The sequence below is a fragment of the Hylobates moloch genome, unplaced genomic scaffold, assembly GCF_009828535.3.
Source record: "Hylobates moloch isolate HMO894 unplaced genomic scaffold, HMol_V3 SCAFFOLD_9, whole genome shotgun sequence".
In the NCBI taxonomy this organism is placed as follows: Eukaryota; Metazoa; Chordata; class Mammalia; order Primates; family Hylobatidae; genus Hylobates; species Hylobates moloch.
In genome coordinates this window covers 66,278,852-66,301,672 of record NW_026652284.1, presented here as the reverse complement: position 1 = coordinate 66,301,672, position 22,821 = coordinate 66,278,852, and the positions used below count along the sequence as shown (strand labels likewise).

Here is a 22,821-nt window from a genome sequence, read left to right as displayed (position 1 = left end):
TCACTTTCTCAGGTTAGAGACGCAGAAAGTGAAGCCCAGAGAATTAGGCTCAGGCTCTGCCCGCTGGTTGACTTTGCTTTCATCACGTCGGATTACACACACAGACTGTGACCAGCGATGATCCAGGCGTCTGGGTCGTCAGCGGGTATCCTGGGGGCTGTCCTCCTGACCACGACCCCTCAGTGGGGTTTCTTTCCGAGTGTCCCGCCCCTCGCAGCTGCTCTTTGATAAAGGGCGGAGGAACAGGGCTGGCCGCTTCCCGAGTCCCCAGGTCCCGTGAGCGGCGGGCGTGTTGCGGGTATGGGGTGCGGCGCCAGCAGGAAGGTGGTCCCGGGGCCGCCAGCGCTGGCCTGGGCCAAGCACGAAGGTCAAAGTCAAGCCGGCGTCGGAGGCGCGGGGCCCGGGCCCGAGGCGGCGGCCCAGGCGGCGCAGAGGATACAGGTGGCTCGCTTCCGAGCCAAGTTCGACCCCCGGGTCCTTGCCAGGTAAAGCGCCACGTGAGGAACTGGCCTGGGACTGGGCTGACAAAGAAAAACCCCTGGCCAAGACCGCCTCAAGGTTTCCTTCAGCTTGACTCAATTTTGGACAGGGTTCTTTCGGATGATAGGCCACTGATATCCCCCTTTCTCTGCCGTTTTGAGATGTAAATCTTCTACAACCCAAGAGTGCCTTTTTCAAGCAGCTGGGAGCCATCCCTTTGAAATGTAGTCATCAAGAGAGTTAGGGCCACTGTCTCCCAGTCTCTGTGGGAGGGTAGGAGCCTAACTTCCGTAAGAGCCAAGTAGCAAACACAGATCTCATTGACCACCTCTCCCTAACCTTCTCCCATTCTTTTCCACTAGCTTACCCCAGCGCTTAAAAACTTTCTTGCCTTTTGTTTCAAAGGCGTCCATTTTCTTTCCCCTGTTGCAGAAGCCTTGACCCCTATTGCAGTAGTCTGGGATAAGCCTTCCTTGCTGTGTTCCATAAGTGCCCAGTACAATTTCTCTTTGACATCTCTGAGCAGGGAGTTCAGAGGATGGGGAAAAAGAGAGCAGGAGCAGCAGCAAACAAGGGAAGGAATTCCTGTCTTCGGAGGTGGGGGGTGCGGGTGTGAGAGGACTGCCTGCCAACCTCCAGCATCTGTGGTGGAAGACGGCTTTGCCACTAATATCCTGGGGCTGGGTCCTGCCAGACCAGGTGTGTGAAGGATCTTCCACTAAATTCTAAAAATTGGGATTACAGTGAGTGAACTAGAGATGCACCTTTGAGACAACCAGACTTGAGGTCCAGTCCCATATCTTCTACCATACACCATGTAGAACATTCCTTAGCTTTTTTCCCTCCTTAGTTTCTAGCTCTGTAAAATGGGAGTATCTATCTCATAAGACTGTTTCGAGCATAATTAAAGTAATACATGTAAATTATGCTGCACAGTTCATGGCACCAATCCTCATTAGACCTTAGTGCAATGCTGATTATTGTCTTCGTGAAGTACAAAAAAGCCCTTGCTATGTAGAAGATTGCAGGTTGGTTGGCCTCCTGAATGTACCATGTTGGACATGTTGGACATTTTGACCAAGTAAATCACAGAATCCCTTTCTCCTCTGTGTGTTTCGGGGGACACAATAATGAGTGGCTCAGCTGGCTTCCCAAGGCACTGCTGGTCCTAGAATTGCATGCTCACTTCATCACAGTGCTCTGTCCAGAATCTATGCAGAGCCATTTCCTGGCCTCCTTGAGAACTTTTAGTACAATGACTCCTGGAGGTTTAGTCCAGTGGCTGCTAAGCTTAGAGAAGAACAAGGCTCACTAATATGACTGAACTGAATCTGAGTAGGTACAGGGTCTTGCCAAGACTGAATTGGTTAAATGGCATCTCTGGTCATTTGTAGTCAGAGAGATGATGCTAGTCTGGTCTAGTCTTCATCCACCCTCCTAATTCCCAATCCCGGGGTAGACCCAGACCCATAGAGTGTAAAGGCATCACAGAAGCAGAGGATCTCAACATTATAAGGGCTTCAGAGACTTTAACTCAAGACTCATATTTAATCAATGAGTAGTTGAGTCCCCAAAGGTTAAGTGACTTGTCCAAGTTAATGGTAGAATTGGGACTAGAACACAGTCATCTTCCTTCTCCGTTGTGATTCCATCTACAACTTTTGCAGAAAAGAGATGATAGAATTTAGATATGAGTATATTTACTTTCTTGTTGGGAGTTTATTACAATTGTTTCTCTCAAGCAGATTGTGATACTATTATTATTTCCTTGTTTCAAATCTTTAATCTATGTTCAAAAATTCCCAGTTTATATCACAACAGCTGAGGTTAAAGTAATAGTTCCAATTTATGTAGTCCCTGGGATGATACAAAATTGCCCCACCTACTAAACTGACTTTGAGTTTACTCTTTTAAGAGAGCGGAGGAGTAAAAGTGAAGGAAATGAAAAGACCTTATAAAGGCATTCTTCCCTACTTGATGTGATCTTTACTTAATGTTTTCAAAATATATATGATGATTCAGAAATAATATGTATTCAGTGAATGATTCTTTTGTTCAGTGTTTATTGCTATTCTTCTGTGCTAGGCACTTTGCAAGGTATAACCACGCAAATCATAGACATGGTCACCATTCATGGCAGTTGAGGACTCACGAGCAAGGCTGTAGCTATAAGAATTTGTTATGGGACAAATTGAATAACAATCTGAGGCATTTATTTCCACCATTCTAAATCTTGGCTTAAAGTGTACTGTTTCCTCCAATGCCAAATTACTAGCATTTTTTCAAATATTGGAAATGTGAAGCCCCCTTAACAGTACTGAATAAAGCTTCCTTTATTTGAGCAAAAGAGTGTAGTTCTCAGAAATGGTAGTTTGTTTGATATGATTAATTCTGTGAACAAATGAGTTTGATGGCAGCTTTGAGGGCATAGCGATAAATTAGCATTTACAAAGTGTGTTCATCCACAATAGAGGTAATATAAAACTTGGTTGGTCTGCAAAGCAATAGAATTTGAAATGCCTGTGATTATCTTCAAAATCACACTGGGAATGCATGTGAATAAAAAAGCAGAGTTGGAAAGGGAAAAGGGGAAAGAATCTATTTAAGATGACTAAATTGCTGTCTGTTTTGATAAGGTAATTGGCCAGAAAATTAAATGCTCTGTGGAGAACAAAGCTGTTTTCTGTAATCTGGTACAGCCAAATGTCATTTTTATTCAGTACATACAGGAATATAAAGAACAAACAAGAAGGCAAAAACAAAAAGTTACAGGAAAAATAAGCTCAATAAAAGAAGTAAGACTATTTAAAGCATCGTTTAGTATTAGAATCTTTGGTATTGAATATGTGATATAAAAACGTGCCTTCTCCCTGGGTACTCCCTGAGTACATTCCATTCTCTGTCATCCTTAGCTAGGAGAGGTTTTATTAAAATGAAGTCCAGGCACAGTGGCTCACACCTGTAATCCCAACACTTTGGGAGGCTGAGGTGGGCAGATCACTTCAGGTCAGGAGTCCGAGACCAGCCTGACAAACATGGTGAAATCCCGTTTCTACTAAAAAAAATACAAAAATTAGCCGGACATGGTGGTGTACACCTGTAATCTCAGCTACTCAGGAGGCTGAGGAATCACTTGAACCCGGGAGGCAGAGGTTGCAGTGAGCCAAGATAATGCCACTGTACTCCAGCCTGGGTGACAGAGTAAGACTCCTTCTCAAAAAAAAAAAAAAAAAAAGAAAGGAGACCTGTGTTCTAATCCTGACTCTACAACGTAAACAACCAATTGGCTAATGTGTTCTTCAAATTTCCTCATCGGTAAAACAAGAAGTTGGGTTAAATACCCAACTTTAATAATCTTTCCAGCTATACAATCATGATTTTAAGTCTAGCATTTTCTCAACATGTCTTAGTATGAGGTAGAGGGTTAAATTTGATAGGATTCCATTTTATTTTTTATTTTTTTAATTTTTGAGAAAGAGGTCTCTGTCACCCAGGCTGGAGTGCAGTGGTCTGATCACAGCTCACTGTAACCTCAAATTCCTGGGCTCAAGGGATCCTCCTGCTTCAGTCCCCTGAGTAGCTGGGGCTACAGCCGTGTGTCATGATTGGCTAATTTTTAAATTTGTTATAGAGAAGGCGTCTCACTTTTTTGCTCAGGCTGCTCTCAAACTCCTAGGCTTAAACAGTCTTCCCATCTCAGCCTCCCAAAGTGCTGGGATTACACGATGAGCCACCGTGCCTGGCCAGATTCTTAAATTCTAATAGACATTTACACAGATAATTAAAGCTTAAGATCCCTAGCATTTGAAATCTGAGCTGATATCCTAGCCTTTTTTTCTTCAACTTTTAAGTTCAGGGGTACATGTGCAGGATGTGCAGGTTTGTTACATAGGTAAACATGTGTTCTTGGCCTTTTTGTGGGATAATTGGTTTACAAATTATGACATACATTCCATGTTAAAATTCTCTTTACTGCCTAGAAATGCCAAGTGCGGGAATGGGGATGGAGGGAGACTGTGAGAAGCTACTGGCTGCAAGGTGGCCCTGACACTACTCCCAGCAGACTGCTGAAACCTGCTCTTGTAATAGCACAGCTGCATTTACTTCTTCCTTGTTAACAGCTACTGTGTACAAGATGAGCCTGGGGCTGAGCTCACAGTCAAGCAACCCAAAGAAACATACTGTTTATTCTCTGCCTCCTGATTTTTTGAGAAATTATAAACAGGAGTAAGCTTCTGCTTTATTCTCCCCCACCTGATTTGTTTGTTGTTAAAGAATGACAAAAACAAGGGCTAGAGGAAGGAAAGAAATTGGTAGAGGGGGGTCTTAACCTTCTTGAAACCGTTTTTTGTGAAATGCGTTTGAAAGGGCTGGATTTGAATCCCATCCATTCCAACCACAATCTGGGTGGCCTTGATAACTCATTTAACTTCTTTTGAAGTCTGGATTTCCTTATTTGAAAAAGGGGAATATTATTATATTACCAAGCAGGATTTTAGTAGGGATAAGATTTTTAAAAATTGTTGGCATATAATAACTGTATAATAAATGGTAGTTATTGTATTGAGATTGTTTTTCTACCAACGGATTACCTTTATATCATTTTCCTCCATTTCAAAACAGGATTTGGGGCACCTTTCAAAAATAATAAACACAAGTAATAATAAGCAAATAAATCCGATGAGAGGAATAGAAGGATAGAAAAGACGATATAAAGCATGGACTTAAATAATTTTGAGAATCATCACTTCTGGGGATAACATGTTTGGTTTTTCTTCCCAACAGATATGACATCAAAGCTCTTATTGGGACAGGCAGTTTCAGCAGGGTTGTCAGGGTGGAGCAGAAGACCACCAAGAAACCTTTTGCAATAAAAGTGATGGAAACCAGAGAGAGAGAAGGTAGAGAAGCGTGCGTGTCTGAGCTGAGCGTCCTGCGGCGGGTTAGCCATCGTTACATTGTCCAGCTCATGGAGATCTTTGAGGCTGAGGATCGAGTTTACATGGTAATGGAGCTGGCTACCGGAGGGGAGCTCTTTGATCGACTCATTGCTCAGGGATCCTTTACAGAGCGGGATGCCGTCAGGATCCTCCGGATGGTTGCTGATGGGATTAGGTATTTACACGCGCTGCGAATAACTCACAGGAACCTAAAGCCTGAAAACCTCTTATACTATCATCCAGGTGCAGAGTCGAAAATTTTAATTACAGATTTTGGTTTGGCACACTCCGGGAACAAAAGTGGTGACTGGACAATGAAGACCCTCTGTGGGACCCCAGAGTACATAGCTCCTGAGGTTTTGCTAAGGAAGCCTTATACCAGTGCAGTGGACATGTGGGCTCTTGGTGTGATCACATATGCTTTACTTAGTGGATTCCTGCCTTTTGATGATGAAAGCCAGACAAGGCTTTACAGGAAGATTCTGAAAGGCAAATATAATTATACAGGAGAGGTAAGAGAGCATTATTTTATTTCTATTGTGTTGGTTTAGAGTGGGCTTTCTCCACCTTGCTACTTTCGACATTTAAGACTGGATGATTCTTTATTGCAGTTGTCCTGTGTGCTGTAGGATGTTTAGCAGCATCCCTGCCCTCTGCTCTAAATACCAGTAACGCACCTCCCCCAGTTGTGGGACCCCCAAATGTCTCCAGACATTGTTAAATGTCCCCTGTGGGGCAAAATTGCCCCTGACTGAGAGCCATTTGACTCAAGATAGCAAGGGCCTCCATTACTAGCTGCCTGTGGTTAGCACATGACACTGACAATCAAGTAGATAAATGAGTTCCTCTGCAGTTTTTTTCTCCAATCTGTGCAGAGCCTGAGCTGGCTGACTAGACTAATGTGTTCACAGAAACCCAGCATGACGCTTGGGTGTTTGGCGAGAGATTTTTCTGCCTTAAATCTTGATGATCCAAGCCCTTTTTGTGATGAAGTGTTTTCTCAGCGAAATGTTTAACCTCACAGCTTGTGTAAAATATTTATCCACTGATTAAACTTGAAACTCCCAGTGTTCATGAATGTGTTAACTTTTTTGTTGTTTTGGGTAAGGAAGGAAAGTTGCCAATGCTTGTGTGTGGGAAGCCTGACAAAATAGGAAATTCATTTCATGTACAGCAGATGAGCAAATTTATTTGACTTCTAATTTCTCATGAAGAACAACATTGATATTTGCTTATGCCTACTTAAAATGTAACATGTATATCTACAGCAACATCTTTAAGCAAAATTAAAGTTAAATAACAAGTTTAAATATAATGTTTTCTACACTCTGACAGACCTTTAGCGCCTTATGGTACATGTATATGTTTTTACAAACTCATACAAATTGATAAATGAGAACTAAAATTTACACAAGGAAGTAGGAAAGGATGGCAAAAATTCACGGACAATGCAATACCATTGATTATTAAAAGTCTGAAAAATGTCCAGCCTCACTAATGACCAAAGAAATGCAAATGAACACACAAATGTTTTTTTATTGTCTTTCAAATTCATAAAGATAAAACAAAAAACAACTAAATTCTACACATGGCTGCGAAGACTACTGAGAGATTAGCCCTCTCACTAAGTACTAGTAGAGGACAAATTGTCATAGGTTTCTTGGAAAGTAGTTTGAAAATATGAATCTAGAACTGTCTTAGTCCATTTTCACACTACTGTAAAGAAATATCCAAGACTGGGTAATTTATATTTAAAAAAAGGTTTAGTTGTCTCACAGTTCTGCATGGCTGGGGAGGCCTCAGGAAATTTACGAGCATGGCAGAAGGCCAAGGGGAAGCAAGCTTGGACCTTCTCACATGGCGACAGAAGAGAGGGGGAAAGAGCCCTTTATAAAACCATCAGATCTCGTGAGAACTCGCTCACTATCATGAGAACAACATGGGGAAACTGCCCATGATCCAATCACCTCCACTTTGTTCCCCTCCTGGCACACGGGGACTACAGGGATTACAATATGAGATGACATTTGGGTGGGGACACAGAGCCAAACCATATCAAGAACTTTAAAAAATTTATGTATTTTGATCTGATAATTTGATTTGTAAGAATCTAAGTAATCCCAGATGTAGCAAAGGTTTCACTGTAAGAGTACTAATCCAAGCTATATTTACAAAAGTAAAAAATTAAAAAGAGTCCTGAGAGAATGTTTGAACACATAACTGAACATCCATATGATAGAGTATGATAGTCCCCAATTCATGCACATTTAAAAATTGTAATGACATTGGAAAATTTTCACGATATACTGCCAAGGGGAATAAAAGTAGGATATAAACTGTGTATACACTATGATCACATTCATGTGGGAAAATATTTGCATGGGAAAAGGCTAGGAGGAAATACGATAGGATGTTTCCAGGGCTTTTCTCCTGGTATGGTGATTTGGATCATTTTGATTTTCTTTATAGCTTGAATATCTTTCTATTTCTGTTTTTGTTTTGTTTACAAAGAACATATATTTCTGTTTTGGTTATCTACCACTGCATAACAAACAATCCCCAAACCTAGTGGCTTAAAACAATCATCACTTTTTTATGACTCATGAACCTGTGGTTGATAAGGCTCAGCTTGTGACTCTTCTGTGCCACATGATGTTGGATGGGACTGCGGTCATCTGGAGCTTGACTGGGATGGAATATCCACAAGGGCCCCATGCAAATGTCTGGCGTCTTGGTGGGGATGGCTGGAATCTGGGTTCAACTAGATCACTGGGACTCCTAGGCCTTTCTCTCTCATTCTTTCTATGCATCTCTGGCTCTCTTTTCCTCCATGGGTTTCTCCATGTGCTTTCTCCAACAGGGCAGCCAGATTTCTTACATGACAGCTGAGGGAAGGGGATATTCCAAAAGGGAGGTATGGAAGTTGCCAGTCCTCTTCAAGGCTAAACTTGAAAATAGCACAGCTCCATGTCTGCGTCATTCTATTGGTTACTGAGTCCTACGCCAGCCATGATTCAATGTTGGGGGGAACTACACAGAGTGTGATATGGGGGTGTGGTCCATTGGGGCCATATTTGGACTAGGTATTATAATTATTTTTAATGTGAAAGAATAATAAACAATATATAATATTTTCAGTTAAAAAATCCTTTTGTTAGGTTTAATTCAAAGAGTACCTAAGGTCAGTTTCCCCAGAAGCAACTCTGAGAAGAGGATTCATGTGCAAGTGATTTATTATGGATAGACTCCTGGGGAGACAGGTAAGGGAGTGAGGGGAGCAGGACAAGGAAGGCAAAGAGGCCAAGGCCACAGAGGGTAGGCCTTATTCAGCAGGGGAGATATTAATACTTCTCAGCATTGTCCAGAGGCTAATGGGCAGGGTTTTCACACCACACCTATCTGTTGGTCACTGGGGTTGGTAATGGTAGTAAATTCTCAGGCCTTCTGAGGTCAAGGCAGAGTGACTCCATGAGCCCCAGGGCAGTCTGCTGAAAAAGAGTAGGGGGCTGGGATTTAGAAGCAAAGCATTTCAAAAGGAGGGTGCATGCATGCATACAGGAAAGAGGGGCCCAGGGTCTAGATGGAGCATTAACAGCATCTCCATGGTGGGAGGTGAAAGCCACCCTCTGTTTCTTGAGGAAATGCCTGCCTGTAGCCCCAGGGTACTGACAATATACACCACAGAGGAGTGTGACTGCTTGTAATAAAGTACTAGATTTATATTATCTTGATTTCCTTCCCCATGTCTGTCAGGCACTCATGTCCAGCATATTAACATTTCTCTTGATATCACCAAGTGTCTTAGTCAGTGCAGGCTGCCATAATAAAATACCACAGGTTTGGTGGCTTAATTACTTCCCTACAGGCCTCATCTCCAAACATAGCCACACTGGGGGTTAGGGCTCAACAGAGAATTTTGAGAGAATAAAATAATCAGTCCATAATACCAAGGAATCATATATTGGTAGGCTCAGAAAAGTATATCATCATGTTTTCATTTGTCATCACATTACCACATATTTAGCATCTGTTGCCAAGTCTAGTAATTGCTAATTGTACCAATTTTATTTAAAACCAGGTGACCATTGTAGGGTAAAGGGAATTTTCCTTCCCCTTCTGAATATAATTTGAATCTATAAGTCAAACTGACAATAGGCAGATCAACAGGAGAAAATGTATATAAATTTATTTCTGTGCACAGGAGCCACACAAAAGATGAGACTTAAAGAAGGGCCAAATGACTGAAGTTTTCGTACTGTACAGAAAGGAATAGAGACTGGGAGTTTGGAGACAGGTTATGGGAGGGGGAGGGGAGAAAAGGCATGGTGAGCAAAGGCTGTCTTGTTATGCAGATGAAGTCTCTCAGGTAGCAGCTCTCGGAAAGAATAGATGGAATCCAGTGGTGACAGTTTCCCTGTTGGAACTTTAATACTGTCAGATATTTCCTATGAGTTAATCTTTCCTAGTTTAGGATAAGGCTGATAACGGGTCTCAGAGAAATCCTGTTTGCATCCACTGTTTACTTCGCTAATGTAGATTTCCTCTACAGATGCAAATCTTTTCCACAAAAGGACAGCTTTCAGAGCCACTGTGGTGTCTGCAGCCCCTCTAAAGAGCCATCTCAAAATATGCCAAAGAAGTATAGTTTGGTGGATATATTTTGGTTTCCCATATCTTCAAGTCTGGAAGCATAGATGTGGTAGACAGAATAATGGCCCACCAAAGATGTCCATGCCCTAATACCCAGAATCTGTGATTGTTACCTTATATGGTAAAAGAGAATTTGCAGATGTGATTAAGTTAAAACTCTTGAGATTGGGAGATTATTCTGGATAATCTGGGAGGCCCAATATGATCACAAGTTTCTTTATAGTAGGGAGACAAGAGGGTCAAAGCTAGAGAGAGAAGAGATATGACTATGGAAACAGGTTGAAGTGATGTGCCTTTGAAGATGGAGAGAGGGGTCATGCGGCAAGGAATAAGGACAGTCTCTAGGAACTGGAAAAAGCAAGGAATGCATTTTCCCCTAGAGCCTCTGGAAGGAACACAGCTCTGGTGACACTTTGATGTTAGCCCATAAGACCCATTTTAGACTTCTGATTTGCAGAACTGTAAAATAATAATTTGCATTTTTTCAAAAAGATTTTCTTTTGCCTATAACTGAAATTCCAGATATGACACATTGTATAAATCACTTATTTTCCCCAGAATTCAGGTATAAAAATCAAATTAAATAGGTTGGGCATTGTGGTGCACACCGGTAATCCCAAAACTTTGGGAGGCCAAAGCAGGAGGATTGCTTGAGCTCAGAAGTTCTAGACCTGTCTGAGCAACATTGCAAAACATTATCCTACAAAAAATACAAAAAATTAGCCAGACATAGTGATGTGTGCCTGTAGTCCCAGTTATTCTGGAGGCTGAGGTTGGTAGATTGCTTGAGCCTGGGAGGTCTAGGTTGCAGTGAGCTAAGATTGCAGCACTGCACTCCAGCCTGGGTGACAGAGTGAGACCCTGTCTCAAAAAAATAAATAAAATAAAATAAAATAAATTGGATGAAAACTTCCAGAGATTTATGTGGTATACCTCTTATGGTGAAGGGGAGTGATGTGTTTAATATAATACTAAATATTACACTAATATCTAACAGAGTCATACTCTAGCTCCACTCATATATAAGTAAAAATTAGCCATAATATTAATGTTTAATTTTTTGGATTTTGTTGTGAAATATATTCTTTTTCATGAAATCTTCAATGATCATTCCACTTCTGTCATTCTTTCCCTTTGCCAAATACTGTCTAGAATTATAATTAATTTCATTTGTTCTAATTTAATCTGGTTGCTATAGGTTGCTGCTTTAAGACATTATAAGCTCCTTAAAGGCAGAGATACTACCATATTTTCTCTCTGCATTCAATAAGACATCTAAAAGGAATAAGTATGGAGAATGCATTCAATTACAAATAAATTGCTTTTGAAAAATATTAAAAGATTCTGATTTATAACTGCATAAGTAACTATCTCAGATATAACTGTTTTGAACACAGCATAGAATTTCTGACTTACAGTTAGGTAGATGATAATTAACATCCTCAGTTGCTGAGTTTATTAGATCCGTTCTGGAATATGTAGGTGGTCTGAAAGGCTACATCTACTCTATTCACTGGGTTTTGCAGGGTAGGCGTAGGAGTTCCCTTTTCTAGTTGCTTTCTGCAATGCTGGAGGAGCAGCCAGGGTAGACAGGTACAGCAGATGGTGGAGAAGGGATGGAAGAGAGCACAGATTTCCCCCCCAGTGTGCAAGGAAGCCCTTCATTTATCTGCTTGATTGCCGGTGCCATCACAATGGCTTTTGGATGGTGGCAGAGCTCGTGCGTGAGACACTAAATAAAGGACTCATCATGGAGACCATTTGAAGGCATCTTTATGCGTTCCTCACCCCTTCCTTCTGGTCAGGCCTTCCTCATGCCAGAAATTTTGTTCAGCTCAGTGTCTCTGCTCTTCGGAGCCTCGCCTCGTGGTCTTGGCTGAGAGATCAAGTATGATTATGTATCTCTTCAAATACAAGTGCTTTAATATAAGTGGGAACAAAGCCTCAGAGTTCACAGGGGCAATGGAAGAAAATCTATCATTGCTTAGGAAAATTGGGTCGGGGTCCATGAAAAGGACCACATTTGTGCTATCTTGCAGGAAGGGTAGGCGTTTCTGGAAGGAAGAAGATTCCAAATAGACAGAATATATGCAAAAGCACATAAGGGAATACATGGACTAGTAAAATGTAAAAACTTTAGGCCAGGAGCGGTGGCTCATGCCTGTAATCTGAGCACTTTGGGAGGCCGAGGCGAGGCGAGCAGATGATGAGGTCAAGAGATCGAGACCATCCTGGCCAACATGGTGAAACCCCGTCTCTACTAAAAATACAAAAATTAGCTGGGTGTGGTGGTGCGTGCCTGTAGTCCTAGCTACTGAGGAAGCTGAGGCAGGAGAATCGCTTGAACCCGGGAGGCGGAGGTTGCGGTGAGCCGAGATAGCGCCACTGTACTTCAGCCACTGCACTCCAGCCTGGTGACAGAGTAAGACTCTGTCTCAAAAAAACAAAAACAAAAACAAACGAAAACAAACAAACAAACAAAAAAAACCTTTAGAGCTCAGATGCCTGCATTCGTGTGTGTGTGTGTGTATACATGCGTGCATATTGATATAAGTATTTTGAAAAACTGTATAATATAATAATTAAGAACACGATCTGGACCAGGCATGGTGGCTCATATTTATAATCCCAATGATTTGGGAGGCTAAAGTGGGAGGATCACCTGAGCCCAAGAGTTCAAGGCCAGCCTGGGCAACATAACAAGACCCCATCTCTACAAAAAACATTTTTTTAAAATTAGGTGGGCATGGTGGCATGTGCCTATAGTCCTAGCCACTTGAGAGGCTGAGGCAAGAGGATCACAGCTGCAGCGAGCTATGATCACACCACTGCACTCTAGTCTTCTGGGTAACAGAGTGAGACCTTCTCTCTAAACAACAACAACAACAAACAAACCAAAAAAAAAAAAAAAATCCCACTATCTGGAACAAGAGTGACTGGATTCCATTACCAGCTCTGCAATTTGCTGTGTAACTTGGGACATTTAAAAGTTTTTTTCTGTATCTCAGTTTCTGCATTTGTGAAACAGTAATCATGGTGGTACCTACCTAACAGGGTTGTTGTGAAGATCAAATAAGCTAATAGATTTAGGTGCTGAGACTATTTTCATATGCTAGTGTATACAGAGTTAGTGCTATGTGTATGTTCATTATTTTTGTTCTTGGTAATTACTATTAACTTGGGAGACTAGGACTGAAAGTTTGAATTTTGCGTAAGTAAGTTATTAGTTTTATGGCTTTTTTTCTGCAGTATAAACTTCATTTATCAAGTGCACCTTTTAAATCTTTTACATGGAATAGCGAAGAAAGGTTGGTGTTAGAATTTTAATATTAATGATAAATTACAAGAATTCTCATCAATGAGTTGTGAATCATATATTCTCGTCTAATTATATTCCACTGTATCACAGTCATCTTTTTTTGGTGAGCAATACATTGATTTTTAAAAAGGAGTCTTATAACCATATTAGCTAGCTGATGAGGACAGACACTGATATTAAAAACATTTTTTTCTATTTTGAGAGACAAGGTCTCACTCTGTCACCCAGCAGGCTGGAGTGCAGTGGTGTGATAATAGCTCAGTGCAGCCCCAAACTCCCTGGGCTCAAGCAATCTTCTCACCTCTGCTTTATGAGTAGCTGGAACTACAGGTATGTGCCATGCACAGCTCATTTTTTAAGAAAAATCTTTTGTAGAGATAGGGTCTTGTTATGTTGCCCAGGCTGGTCTTGAACTCTTGGTCTCAAGTGATCCTTCTACCTTGGCCTCCTGAGTTGCAGAGATTACAGATATGAACCACAGTGCCTAGCCTAAAAACATACACACACACACACACACACATATGTGTGTGTATATATATGTATATATATGTATGTATATATATTTTAAAATCCCACATGGATATTAATAGAAAATGGTCCCTATCTACTTAGGCTCACCTATGATTCTCACACTGTTAAGAAAAACTTTTGCTGATATTCTCTTTTAGAAGTAACATGTCTGATTGATTATGCTCATCTTCACCAGCCATGATCCCAATTTTGCTCTGTCTCTTTCTCTCCACTAAATTCTCTTATTCTCTTGTTCTCCATTCAGGTTATTAAGTAGGAAAACAGGAAAGAAAAGCAGAACATTCAGTACATTAATTCTCTTTCCATCATGACTAGAATTCTTGGAATAAATATTGTACCATATTTCAGATAAGTCTGCTAAGCCTTAATTCCTCTAATTTGGTTCCCATTCCTACGGTTTAGTTCCTAAGTACTTATGCTCACCAAAAAATGTGGTGCTTAATGATTTTTAATGATATTTTTACTTTAAAAGTTACTTTATAGAAAATAATTTTAGTGGTTTTAAATCTTACAAAAGTAACTTCATTTTCTGCTCTATCACTTTCTTCATCTCTTCTCTGACTTGCCTTAAACTGAATGGATATAAACCTTCATCTCTTAAACTCAATCATACACAATAAGTGTTTCTAGGAAGGGAAATGATGGTGATGTGTTTTGTTTTGACTGTGTAGATGTCACCTTGCATTAGTGATTAGGGTATAACAGTAGCTATGCTATCTGCTTCCTTGATTAGGTTGTATCTTGACCTTGATATCATCAGTGGAATTCACAGAGTTGAGAGGAAAGGAACTATTTGAGTAAAGTTTCCAGAAACTGACTTAATATTAATACTATGTTTATATTATACTTTAATAGGTTTATACTGCAAGAAGTAGTTATAAATAATACATACATTATTCCATATGTTTATACTATAAGCACTAGTTATGAATAATAAATGTATATTATGCATAGAAGAATGAGTCATCTGTTGATTTGGGGTACAAAGGCCAACCCGTTTATTTTGGTCACTCTTACATTGTTTTTTCTTTGGAGAAAATGGAACACTCCTCTTGTTAACTTCTGGTACTTTGAAAAATAGTAGGTGCTCAAAAAACTTCAACTGTACCCAATTTTACTTAAATTTAGAGTTTTCCTTATGAGTAAAGAAATGGAAGCATTCCTTCTCTTGAAGCAGAACCCCATCACACACAAAAATATCCTCTTTATGAGCCTAGTGTAAGATTAATTAACTTTCCATTTTAAAATTAAATGGCACCTGTGACTTGTGAATATGTGTTCACTCTTCCCAGAATTTACAAATGCCCCAGCAGACAGAGCATTCTGACATAATTAGTCAATGCTTTGTCTTTCTGCAGTTTCGTTTTTGGCAAGATAAAGCATTTAAAATCTGATTTGTAGATTGAGAAATAAAGAAATAAAAATATTAAATATCTATAACAAAAATGATGTATGGAATCTTCTGCTTCCTGAGATGTGGAAGAATAATTTTTGCCATGTCTACTACTAACAAAGTCATGGAGAGTAATCAGTTTGGGGCATATTTACATAAAATTTATTTGCAAAATTGTGTTAAATTCTACCAAGACCATACACTAATGTTCAAAGAAGGAAGGAAAATTCATCAGAAGGTTGTCACGAGTAGAAATTTTTAATAAAACTTATGATTTTTGTGGAGATAAATGTGACAATGAGTATTTCTAGTGCAAGGAATTGAATGATAGCTTATTTATTTTTAAAAATAGATATTTGTAGCTTTTAAAAAATTATTTAATTAAATCCACCAATAATTGTCCTATACTTCAAGAGCTCTATATTTAGCAAATTGTAACATTAATTACAATCTTAAATTCAAAGGTTTTCATCTAGAATTTTAGGGACTGGGTCTATGTTGTGTGTGTGTATGTGTGTGTAGTGTGTAGCTTTTTAATAATTTTTGTTTCTTTGTATTTTGAGACAGGGTCTTGCTCTGTCACCCAGGCTGGTTACTGTGGTATGATCACAGTTCACTGCAGCCTCAAACCTCCTAGGCTTAAGCAACTCTGCCACCTCAGCCTCCAGAGAAGCTGGGACTACAGGTGCGTGTCACCACACTAAGCTAATTTTTGTATTTTTGTAGAGACAGTGTCTCACTATGTTACCCAGGCTGGTCTTGAACTCTTGGGCTCAAGTGATCTTCCTGCCTCGGCCTCCCAAAATGATGGGATTGCAGGCATGAGCCACCACTCCTGGTCTTAATAATTATTTTTATAATGATTTTTTTGTGGGCATTTATGCAAAGGAACTGAGAAATATTAAAGTGTTGACTAGTTGTAGGAATATTAGTCATTCTTTAAACCAATTACCTAGTTAGCTTTTGTATATTTACCAATCTTTTGCACAAGATATTAAATTAGCCCCACTAATTGGGGTTCATAAAAAAGAAGAGAATGAATATATTAATCTTGAATATATGATTCTTGTCTCCTTGAAGAGGCACCACCAATCTCCATGGGATTCCTGGGGCTCATGGTGAGGAGGAGAGATAGGGGATCTATAGTACACAAAGTGGTGTGTGACCACTAGATAAAGAGAAGCTTGAACAGGCAGTGGTTCACGCCTGTAATCCCAACACTTTGGGTGGCCGAGGCAGGCAGATCACCTGAGGTTAGGAGTTTGAGACCAGCCTGGCTAACGTGGTGAAACCCTGTTTCTACAAGCTCTCCATAAATTGACTCCTAGATACTCTCCAGTTGTTCTTTATGGCTCAGGAATTCTGCAGTTTATAACTCATGCTTGAATAATAAGCTCTGGCTGAAGAAGTTTTTTTCCAGTTACTTTATTTTCTGCAACTGCATTTTAAACATACAGTCATTTGGGGTCATCTTAATAAGCTCTCCATAAACCTTGCTGCACGTATTTTATATTCTTTCAGAAAGATTCAGTTGCTTGTCTTAAAATGTTCCAGAGGAGCCAACTAATTTAACCTTCATTTAAATAGCCTTGAGCTCAGATAGATGTGTCTGGATTCAGGGCCAAATAGATGTCTAGCCAGAACCAGAGGGCATGGCATTGTGAGTGTCAGCCACTGATGTGCATTTTCTAGACTTGCAGAGTTTATATTTTATTTTTCCTGTGTTTGAGTATTTGTCAGATATGCTCATTTATTTTATGACTTTTATTTCTGGGATAAATATTTCTCATGTCTCATTTACCTAAATACACTGAAGGAAAAAAAAGAAGAGTTCTTTTACTGGTTTCTTATTATTCAAATTCTGGATTAAGGCTGGGGGCAGTGGTTCACGCCTGTAATCCCAACACTTTGGGCGGCAGAGGCAGGCGGATCACCTGAGGTTAGGAGTTTGAGACCAGCTTGGCTAACGTGGTGAAACCCTGTTTCTACAAAAATACAAAAATTAGCTGGGCTTGGTGGCACGTGCCTGTAATCCCAGCTACTTGGGAGAGTGAGGCACGAGAATCGCCTGAACCCGGGAGGCGGAGGTTGCAGTGAGCCAAGATCATGCAACACAGTGAGACACCATCTCAAAAACAAACAAACAAACAAATTCTGAGTTAAGTTGGCATGGGTGGGGGTGGGAGTGGGTCTGCAGTCACAGTTACTTGGGAAACTGAGGCAGCAGGATGGCTTGAGACCAGGAGTTCAAGTCCAGCCTGGGCAATATAACAAGACCCCATCTCTAAAACAAAACAAAACAAAACAACAAAAAACAAAACATAGAGTTAATAGGGTGCTAAGAGATTGGAGAGTGTGATGTCTACGTATGGACTCTGATTTATCCTTACACAAGGGCAAAGACAATACATGGAAGGATTCCCTTATCTTTCCTTGGAAATACCATGTTTTAAAGACACACATCAACTAGAAATTGTGTTTGAGATACAGCAAACGTATGGGCAATTTTCTCAATGTTTCTCTTTTGTAGAGGACAAAGGATACTAAACTGTAGTGTTTTCCAGGTATGTGGTATGTGTTGGTAGAGTCAACCTAAAGGATGAGGCTGAGGCACAAAATATAGTTTTTAAGAGCTTGTCTGATCAGGCCAAAGTAGGGACATCTGCTCTGGAAAACATCCTAACTTCTGTGGGGCGTGTGCTCTTAGGTCTGGGCTGATACAAAGTTGTTTGAGAGGAATTAACACTGGTTTACAGAAATAACATTGATTAGTGATTGGCTATATTGTGGAACTGTAGGGTATGAGTGATGGTGTCCAACCTATGGCACTTTATGCCTACTTGGTGTTAGATAGTGTAGAGCCCACATAGCAAGTGGCTTCAAGAGGTAATAATTTAGCACAAGAGGAGAATGAGAAGTGAAGTCTGTTATATTTCAGTGCCTCTCTTGGCCTGATAATTTAAAGGGGCTTGCATTCCTCAGATTAAATGTTTCTTTTCTTTCTCAGCAGATAATGCAGAAAGTAAATTAGAGTATAAAGAACAGCCTTCTTAACCCCATGCTCACAAATGCCACTATGAAGTGCTGCTATTGTACTTAAAGTATGTGCAATTGCTGTAAACACTGCCACAGTAAATCCCTGAAATAGGAACTACTTAGCTGTGCATATTGTACTGTGTCATAGCTGTTACATGTTGGATCTATTTGTAGTCAAATCTATTTGAATCTATTTGTTGCATGTTGAATCTATTTGTTCCCAGCTGATTGGGAACAGTGAGGGCCCAGTGTGTTTGAGGAAGTGCACTTCACTTCCTTCCTTCCTTTCCTTTCCTTCCTTCCTTCCTTCCTTCCTTCCTTCCTTCCTTCCTTCCTTCCTTCCTTCCTTCCTTCCTTCCTTCCTTCCCTCCCTCCCTCCCTTCTTTCCCTTTCTTTCTTTCTTTCTTTTCTTTCTTTCTTTCTTTCTTTCTTTCTTTCTTTCTTTCTTTCTTTCTTTCTTTCTTCTTTCTTCCTCTTTCTCTCTTCCTTTCTTCTTTTTCTTTCTTTCTTCCTCTTTCTCTCTTTCTTCCTTTCTTCCTTTCTTTTTCTTTCTTTTTCTTTTCTTTCTTTCTTTCTTTCTCTTTCTCTCTTTCTCTTTTCCTTTCTTCCTTTCTCTTTCTTTCTTTCTTTCTTCCTCTTTCTCTCTCTCTTCCTTTCTTCCTTTTTCTTTCTTTCTTTCTTTCTTTCTTTCTTTCTTTCTTTCTTTCTTTCTTTCTTTCTTTCTTTCTCTCTCTCTCTCTCTCTCTCTGCCTCTCCCCTCCCCTCTTCTCTCTCTCTCTCTCTCCTCTTTCTTTCTTTTTAGAGACAGGGTCTCACTCTGTCACCCAGGCTGGAGTGTGGTGGTGCCATCATAGCTCACTGCAGCCTTGAATGCCTGGGCTGAAGGAATCCTCCCACCTCAGCTTCCTGAGTAGTTGGGATTACAGACATGTGCCACTGTGCCTGGCTAATTTTTACATTTTTTGTAGAGATGGGGTCTTGCTCTGTTGCCCAGGCTGGTTTCAAACTCCTGGACTCAAACTATCCTTCTTCCTTAACCTCCCAAAGTGCTGGGATTACAAACGTGAGCCACTGTGCCTGGCTCAGAGTAAGCTTTCAAAGGAAGAGAAAAGTTGATTTCTCAATCCATTCCACTTTCCCCTTCTACTCCTTCTCATTCTTGAAGTCACAGGAATTCTGTGAGATGACGACAATGTTGCAAACACTGACCTGATGTTGACATAGTTCATAAAAGACAGCTGCTTTGCCTTGTCCAGCTCCTGTAAATGCAGTATGGGAACTCGTATTGATAACAACAGCACAATGGACAGATTTCTGAGAAGGTTTTCTCACTCATTGGACAAAGAGTTTGGAAGAGAATTTCTGTGTTTGTGTTTGTCTTTTTCTTCTGTGAAAGTTTTTTCTTTTCCTCCCTCAAAAGTGGTTTAGATCCTCTATATATGTAATGACAGAGTATTAAAACTGCTTATTTGAAACAGTTTTTCGGATTTGATTGGCATTAATCTATGTAATTAAGAATAGGATTCTGTGTGTTTGTGTATGTTTCTATTTTATTCATTTTATTCTAACTTATTTATTTTTATTCTCAGCCTTGGCCAAGCATTTCCCACTTGGCAAAGGACTTTATAGACAAATTACTGATTTTGGAGGCTGGTCATCGCATGTCAGCTGGCCAGGCCCTGGACCATCCCTGGGTGATCACCATGGCTGCAGGGTCTTCCATGAAGAATCTCCAGAGGGCCATTTCCCGAAACCTCATGCGGAGGGCCTCTCCCCACTCCCAGAGTCCTGGATCTGCACAGTCTTCTAAGTCACATTATTCTCACAAATCCAGGCATATGTGGAGCAAGAGAAACTTAAGGATAGCAGAATCGCCACTGTCTGCACTTTTGTAAGCAGATGACCTCTAAAACCATTTTTGCCTATTTTAGGACCATTTCATCATGATTAGGGCACCCTCAAGCTCCAAGGACATGGGACTCCATGGTATTGTTGGATACTATTGATCTTGACTTTTAACATTTTCTTGTTCTATAATTTTTCCTATACCTGTATTCATTTTCCCAAAATATACTGCTGCAAATGATTAATAGTTTAGTAAATACTAGCTATGTTTAGATAACTGGAAACAATACATAGATAAGAAAATCTTTAAAGTATGTAATGGATTAAATAAAATACAATACTATAGAAATAAGGGATGTATATGTGAAGGCATGGTGAACGAGAGACATAGCAGGAATAGTTAGATATGGGGAATATATGTATTTATCCTGAAATTACTGATTTTTATTTAAACCCCAGTATACAGTGTTAACTAGGTAACCCTCAAAGTAGTTATAAATGTCTGTTAATTTCATATTTAGTCTGCAAATATTTATGAAAAATTATTAATTATGGGGCCTATAAAGAACTATAAGATATAATTTCAATATATCAGAAACTTTTAGTCTAATTGGGGCATTATTCAAGGGAAAAATGGAGATTTTTAAGAATCATAAAATAGTGATTTTTTTTCTAGTGTTAGCATTCATCAACCACCAGGGTTTAGAAAAAAATATATGATCATCTTGCTTCTTATCACTACTGTCAACTCTTTTTAGTATGTACTGGTTTCTTCTAGAATTATTTAATCAAATACCTTGATGACTTTAAACATTCACCATGAAACAATTATAGGTAATGCAATAAAGAGGTAGGTTTCAAAACTTAGTTCTCTAGGCAAGTCGCGTATGGCCTGATCTCTTATACAGTAAATTTTTATAAAATGATATAAAGATTGAAATATTCTTAATCATATCTGGGAGTCACTCATATGTGTGGGTAAACATAGTAAATAAATGATTAACTAGTTGATATTGCTTATTTTATTCAGTAAAATAATAAAATGTTAGAATGACACTTACTGTAAGTTTAAAATCAGTCTCAATTTTTTCATTTTATTTTTCTCTTTTAGGCTATATAGATGGAACAGCTATATATCTGATATATAGATATGAATATGTAATTAGTGACACAACTATTTTCTTTTTAAGTTGTAATGCTGTATCACACGATATATGACAGTCCTGGATTAATTCCTTTAATATAGAAAGACATTTACAAATTCATTAGATAAATAATAGAAAAATGGGCAAATATTTTGCCAGGTGGTTTATAAACATATAGATGGCTAATGAGTACATGAAAAAAATGCTTAGTTTCATTTGTAATTTACAAAATGAAAACTAAAATGACAAAGAAAATGAAAATTTAAAAGGCAAAGAATTTTTTTTTACCCATTACATCAAAACAATTTAAAACTTGGATACTACATATGGTGGAAGGTTGCAGGCAAGCAGATACTCTCATGCCCTGCAGAGAGAGAGGAGTGCAATTTGGTGCCATCTCATGGCCTTGGGGGACAGTTTCGTAGTAATATCTACTCACATTAAAAATGCATGGACCTTTGATCTAATTGTATCATTGGTAGCAATTTGTCCTACACATATTCTTGCCAAAGTGTGTATAAAACATTGTGCATAAGGTATAAAACATTGTTATTATATTAACAAGAGTCATAAATAAACGCCATCAGTAGGAGAATGCCTTAAAGCATGTCACATTTAAGCAAAGGTCTACTATGTAGCCGTTAAAAATAATGCGGTAGATCTGTAAGTTTTGTTATATAACATGTTATTGTGTTAAAGGAAAAAGCAAAAAGCACAGGAGTATTATAGTGTGATCTCCTTTGTGTGAAAAAATATGTTCAGAAGCTTGAAAGATTGCTAAGAATTTGATAAAGGAGACAGTGATTATTTCTGGAGAAAAAAAAGAATAAGTCTGGGGTGGGAGGGAAAGGTTTACTTTTCATTTTACACCTATTTCTACCTTAACTTTAAAAAAATTGATGTATTTCAGCTGAGTGCAATGGCTAACCCCTGTAATACCGGCACTTTGGGAGGCTGAGGCAGGTGGATCACTTGAGGCCAAGAGTTCGAGACCAGCCTGGCCAACACGGCAAGACCTCATCTCTACTAAAAATACAAAAATTAGCTGGACGTGGTGGAACACAACTGTAATCCCAGCTACTCAGGAAACTGAGGCATGAGAATCACTTGATCCTGGGAGGTCAAGGTTGCCGTGAGCAGAGATCATGCCACTGCACTCCAGCCTGGGTGACAGAGTGAGATCCTGTCTCAAAGAAAGAAACAAAAAAATTGATGTATTTCTTTTAAGTCTATAGTAAAAAGAAAATGCAATTAAAAATGCAAGTGGCAAAAGGGAAACAATCTGAAAGGGAGAAGCTTGAATAAGCACCCCGATAGAAACTGGGGATTGACTAATGAGATGTGAAAACTAGTTCTTTTTAATTGAATATTTCATATATTTGCCCCCCTGAAGTTTTTAGAATGCAAAAAAAGCAATCAAAATTTCTAATGCTAATACTTTCAGATTCCTTAAGTGATCAGGAAGTCGCTTTCACATGCTGC

General features: G+C 39.5%; 1 protein-coding gene across 1 annotated transcript; it reads left to right on the top strand.

Moving 5' to 3' along the window:
• Window positions 1-254: 254 nt before the first annotated feature.
• Window positions 255-21,600, top strand: PSKH2 (protein serine kinase H2). Its single transcript, XM_032758464.2, has 3 exons — window positions 255-485; window positions 5,266-5,932; window positions 19,939-21,600. Exons 1-3 carry the CDS (start codon window positions 301-303, stop codon window positions 20,242-20,244), a joined length of 1,158 nt encoding a protein of 385 aa, XP_032614355.1. The 5' UTR covers window positions 255-300; the 3' UTR covers window positions 20,245-21,600.
• The last annotated feature ends 1,221 nt before the right edge of the window (window positions 21,601-22,821 follow it).